This window comes from Dryas octopetala, chromosome 5 (genome assembly GCF_963921425.1).
Source record: "Dryas octopetala chromosome 5, drDryOcto1.1, whole genome shotgun sequence".
NCBI classification, from domain to species: domain Eukaryota; kingdom Viridiplantae; phylum Streptophyta; class Magnoliopsida; order Rosales; family Rosaceae; genus Dryas; species Dryas octopetala.
The window spans coordinates 18,269,402-18,275,674 of NC_141370.1; the positions used below are offsets into that span (position 1 = coordinate 18,269,402).

The 6,273-nt window shown below is 38.3% G+C and overlaps 1 protein-coding gene across 1 annotated transcript; it reads left to right on the forward strand.

Annotated features, from left to right (window-relative positions):
• Positions 1 to 1,134: 1,134 nt before the first annotated feature.
• On the forward strand, positions 1,135 to 4,440 carry LOC147285233 (zinc finger BED domain-containing protein RICESLEEPER 2-like). Its single transcript, XM_086245782.1, has 4 exons — positions 1,135 to 1,158; positions 1,703 to 1,939; positions 2,100 to 4,272; positions 4,379 to 4,440. Exons 1-4 carry the CDS (start codon positions 1,135 to 1,137, stop codon positions 4,438 to 4,440), a joined length of 2,496 nt encoding a protein of 831 aa, XP_086101908.1.
• Positions 4,441 to 6,273: the final 1,833 nt, after the last annotated feature.

The window sequence follows — 6,273 nt, forward strand, 5'->3', positions numbered from 1 at the left end:
GTGAGACACTAAAGAAACTTACATAGAGTAGATTGAAATAATAAACTTTAAAAAGTGAAGTGAAACAAAATTATAATTTTATGAGATAAATATGTAAATAAGCCTAAAATATACATAATAAAACCAAGATGACTATTGAATACACACCATTTTTTTTGTGATTATAAATTTAATTTTATATTAAAAGACCATTTAGGACAAGACAACTATTACTGAAAAAAGAAAAGAAAAGAAACCCTTGTGTTAGCCTAAGTAGTGAGATCGAGTAAAGTAAAGGTTAATATCAGACTAGGTCCATAGCTCAATTCCTTCAAATGTAATAAAAAATAAAATACAACAAACCACTACCAAACCCAATCCTAACCCCTTGCCTCATGTCATTCCACCACCACCTTTGCTGCTAACAGTCCGGTTAAACCACACACAGACAACTCTTCTCCCCATTCTCTCTCTGTGTTCGTTCCTCTTTCTCTTCCCTCTCTTTTTCTCTCTCTTTATTTGCCCAAATTGCTTAGGTAAAGCTTGATACGGTCTTCCAGTTTTTTTTCAAAATTTCACAAAAAATTTATCCCTTTAATTGTTTTCACACACTAAGAAATTGGGGTACATTGAGACTTTGTAAGCCGCTATAAACTCTTATGGGCTTTTTAAAAACATATTGAGCCTTATAAAATTTCTTTTAATTATAATTGACAGTTGGGCACAACTCACAAGTGATCCAATCCCAAAACCAAGCTTAATTACCCAATTTGATCTTATAGTATATATAAACTATGAACTATAGACTAAACCTATAACATATAAACTATAAACTATATAAAGTTATAAACTATATAAGTTAAGGCTAAAGTTTAATTTAGACACTCAACTATAGGGGATATTTCAATTACATCCATCATCTACAAAATCATTAAAAAACATACTTCATCTAAAATCTAAATTGAAAAAATGAATTTTTCTTCCTCTTTTTCTTTTTTACCCCTCTCTACCTCCATCTCCCACTCTCTTTCTCTTCCCTCTATCCGTCCAATCCTCTTGACCCCACCCCCATAACAATTTTCCGTCCCCAACTATAGCTCGTGGGGGGATGGTCTGCACCAGGGGGACTTGCTAATGGCCTTAGGCTGCCGGGAAATGGCCGAACTTGGCTGGGCTGAGGTGTGCACATGGAGGGAGTCGCATGGGAAAAGAGAGGGAAGAAAGGGATGGTCGGGGGGAGAAAGAGCAGCTATGGGTAGGGGTGGACAATAACCGTTCCAACCCGACCAACCCGACCATATTGGGTTGGATTGGGTTGGTTTTTAACACATTTTTTGGGGGTGTCGGTGCTCAACCCGACCAATCCGATCTCTAATGGGTTGGCCTACGGGTAACAACTTCACATAACCATTCCAAACCGACCCGACCCGATCTCATATACTTATTGCATTTTTGCTCCAAATGAAAGTAAGGAGAATGATTAAATGATTAATCGAACACAAGACCAAGAAGGCAAAAGAAGACACAGCCCACAGGCCCAAATCGGGTTAGGTTTCTCTCTGACTCTCATTTTTCAATCTCATTTCTGATTTCTCATTTCTCAAGCCGCCATTCCAGTCTCTTCTTCTCTGAGTTCTCTATGCCTCCGTCGCTACCAGCCTACCCTCAGCTCGCATCTGCTTAGTGCTAGCATCTGTTGTGCTCGCCTCTGCTCACTGCTCAGTGCTCGCCTCTGCTCATCTCTGCTCGCGCTCGCCTCTGCTCGTCTCTGCTCGCCTCTGCCTCTGCTCGTCTCTGCTCGCCTCTGCTCGTCTTTGCTCGCCTCTACTCTCAGGACCTCTTCTCTCTCCATTGCAAGGTTCTTAAGCCCTCTGCTCTCTCCGTTGCGACTCGAATCACTCGATCTCTGCTCACCTTCTCCATTCTCCACTCTTCAGCTTCAATTTCTTCAACATTGAAGGTATACAAGCTTGACTGTTAGAGTTTTGCTTTTCGAATTTTAGTTTTAGGGTTTTGAAATTTTGATTTTCGGATTTTAGTTTTAGGGTTTTGAACTTTTGATTTTCGAATTTTAGTTTACTGGATTAACATTTAGGGTTTGTTAACTTTGTTTTTTCTAGATTAACATGGAGGCTAGCTCACCATCTCCACTGTCAACCCCTGCTACAAGTTCAACTCCAGTGATGGATTCAAATCCCAGTCCTGGTGTGCAATCATCAGCTGGCACAACTGCTGCTATTGAAGTTCCAAGTGAAACCCCAAGTCAAATTCCAGCACCAAGTACCAAAAGGAAGCCTACCAAACCCCCATCCGAGGTATGGTCTCACTTCACAAAAATTCAGGGAGGTGATCTTAATAACCCTAGATGCATGTGTAATTATTGTAAGAAGACTTATGCATGTAATCCTAAGACATGTGGCACCTCCACTTTGAAACACCATTTGAAAAACCAATGCCCAAAGTTTCCTGGAAAAATTGAAGAAAAGAGACAAAAGCTTTTAAGTTTTGAAAAAAATGATAGAGGTGTTACCAACTTGCAGGCCATAGGGTTTAGCAAAGAGCAATGTAGGAAAGCTTGTGTTAGGATGATAATAACTGATGAGTTACCATTTAACTTTGTGGAAGGTAATGGTTTTAGGTATTTTTGTGCTATTGCTTGCCCTAAATTTGTGCCACCATCTAGGAGAACAATAGCTAGAGATATGGTGTGTTTGTATGAAGATGAGATGCTAAAATTGAAGAGTATGTTGGCTGCCAATTCCCAAAGAGTTAGCCTTACAACCGACACATGGACATCATGTCAAAATGTTAACTATATGGTATTAACAGCACATTTTGTTGATTCTGATTTCAATCTGCACAAAAGAATTCTCAATTTTTGTGTTATCACCAATCATAGGGGGGACACCATTGGGAAACTTGTTGAGAAATGCTTGATTGATTGGGGTATAGATAAGGTGTTTACTATCACTGTTGATAATGCATCATCAAATGATGTGGCTGTTAACTATTTGAAGCGTAGGCTTAATTCTTGGGGGAAAAGTGTGCTAGCTGGGGAGTTTTTGCATCTTAGGTGTTGTGCCCACATCATTAACTTGATTGTGGTTGAGGGGTTGAAGGAACTACAAAACTCAATTGCTTGTATTCGCAATTCTGTGAGATATGTTAGGTCATCCTCTGCGAGATTGAGAAAATTTAAAGAAGCAATTGAGCATTCAAAGATTGAGTTCAAAGGGCTTGTAGTCTTAGATGTGCCTACAAGGTGGAATTCCACCTATTTAATGTTAGAGGCTGCCAACAAATTTCGAAAGGCATTTGAGTGGTTGGAAGAAGATGACAATGCTTATGTGAGCTACTTTGAGGAAAATGAGGGTGGGAGAAAAAGGGCAGGGCCCCCACAAGGGGCTGATTGGGATAATTCTGCTGTGTTTGTTAAGTTTTTAGAATTTTTCTATGATTGTACCAAGAAATTTAGTGGAACATTGTGTGTGACATCCAACTGGCCCTTTACTGAGTTGTGTTCAATTCAATCTGAATTGAATACATTGAGTACAAGTAGGGATCCTCTTTTGAGTAAGATGGCAGCCAACATGAAGAGGAAATTTGACAAGTATTGGGGGTCGGTTGAGAGTGTGAACAAGATTCTAGTTATTGCAACAATTCTAGATCCAAGATATAAACTTGATTATGTAAATTACAACATTTCTGATTTATATGGTGCTGATGTGGCTGAGGAGTTCACAATTAGCATTAAGAACCTCTTTTTTAGGATGTGGAAACTTTATAACTCTGAAGTAGGATCAAGTGTTGAAGAATCTTCACAATCTGTTAGGTCATCTTTTAATATGATGCCTGCAAATGATCCAAAACCAGCTGGCTTCTTGATTAAGAGGCTTGCAAGATTCTCACAAATGAGAAAGGAGAAGGATGTTGTTGAGATTAAGAATGAGGTGGATAGGTACTTGTGTGATCCTGCTGAAAATGTGGAAGATGATAAGTTTGATGTGTTGGTTTGGTGGAAGGCTAATAGGACTAAATATCCTGGTTTAGCAAATATGGCAAAAGATGTGTTTGCTGTCCAGGCTTCCTTAGTGGCTTCAGAGTCCGCGTTTAGTACTGGAGGGCGTGTTGTGGATACTTATAGGAGTGCCTTGGACCCTAAAACAGTGGAGGCTCTTGTATGTTGCCAAAATTGGCTTAATGCAGATGCATTAAACTTGTATACAGCCCCCTCATTTGATGACTTACTTTTCTTTGAGACTTTGCATGGAGGGACACAATCAACACAGGCAGGTATACATGTTAGTAGTTATGATTCATGAATTTGTTTTGTTGATTTTAGTGTGTTCATTATTTATTTTAAGTTCTCATGTTTATTTTTCTTTGTCCAAATATGTAGAAGTGACCTCTCAAGTTACACAGTTGGGAAGCAATGTTCTGAATATGGAAGACGTTGATTAGAGGTATATATGACTTTATTTTGGTGATGTGATGTTATGATTTGTTGTTGATATTGATGATGTGAATTGTGAATTGTTTTGGTCCAAGTTTGCTGCCAATTGAAGTGACTACAAAGGAATGAAGAATGAGGAAATGAGGATTAAGGAGTTGCTAAATGCTGACTGGCTGGGTTGCTATTTGCTGCCAATTGATGTTTTATTTATGCTTTGACAGTTAGACTGTTATTTTTTTATGCTTGGACTGTTATTTATTTATGTTTTTTAAGTTTTAAGTTGAAATTAGACTATTTGGAAGTTGGAACTTAGACAATTAGACTATTTGGAATGTGGATTTGGATCATGGATGAACTTTTAAGTATGTATGAATTGTTTTTATGGATGAATTTCAGGATGAACTTGTAATTGTTTTTACTCTTTGTCTTTTGGGCCTCAAATTTGTCCTTTATTTTTTTTGTTTATATGGGCCAAGCCCAACCCGTCTACCCGACCAAACCAACCCGATCACAGTTGGTTTGGATTGGTTTGGTTTCCATCGTTTGATTGGGTTGGTTTGGGTTGTGAAAATAGGAAACCGTAGGGATTGGTTCAGTCTGCGGTTTATGCCTAAACCCGACCCAACCCGACCCGTGTCCATCCCTAGCTATGGGCTGGTGGCTGGTAGTGCTGCGCTGGCTGGGCTTGGCCGGAGTTGGCCTGGTCACAGCTGGACTGTGCGAAGTCACTCGAGAGAGAATGGAGACATGGGGAAGAATAAGAAAAATGAGAGAGAAAAAAAAGAAAGACTCGGGTAAGTGGAATGAGAGAGTCCGGCGGGTTGTGGTGGGGGTGGGTGGGTGGAAAGGGTAAAAAAGAAAAAGAAAAAGAAAAATTCATTTTTTTAATTTAAATTTTAGATGGAGAATGTTTTTAAATGATTTTGTAAATGATAGATGCAGTTGAAATACCCCTTAAAGTTTAGTGTCTAAATTAAACTTTAGCCTAAAGTTAATAAAGTTATAAACTATAATAGGGGTTTGGTTTACTCTATAATAGGTATTAAAACCATATATAAATCAATTAATATATATTATAAATAGTAATTTAGTTAAATTGAAATTTTTAATATTGAAAACCGAACCGCTCACTTAGGTTTAGTTTGATTTAATAACCGGAAAAAAAACCTAGACTAAATCAATTTGGTCAGTTTGATTTTGTTCGAAACTCAAATCTGTTTGATTTGGTTCGAAACTCGTTTTTTCGATATTTTTGTGCATCCCTAATTTTAGGTACGAAGCCTCGCGGGCAAATTTATAGAGTAATACTTCATTTACTGCATAACGTTTTAACAATTCTACGAGCACTGCTTTATATCCCAATTTTGTAATCCCGACCCCATATAATGTGTCCTAACAAAACGGTGACGTACAACTATGCCCAAACAACCGCAAAATCCAAAATCGAAACGAACCTCAAGGTTGCCGATATATCGTCCAATTTATCGTGTAAATCGAGTGGATCGGACCAAAACAAAGGTATATCCACGTGTCAAGCGGTGTATGTTTAGTGCCCGCTCAGCAGCCTGGCTGTACGGACTAGGAGCTGCGTTCCCCTATAAAGGACTTTACCGACTACCTTTACATAAATTATGTATATTACATTTTTAACCGCCTCAAAATATCCTTTCTAGTTCTTACCAAAAAAAAAAAAAATATCTTTCGTACCTCAAATGCATTGATGTCCGTCTGATTAGATCTCAACCGCACACGAATAATTTCCGAAAAAATGAAAGAAAAAGAAAGGCATAGGATAATAAAGAATGTAATGTCTTTATTTCCCATAAGAAGGGAAAAGAGTA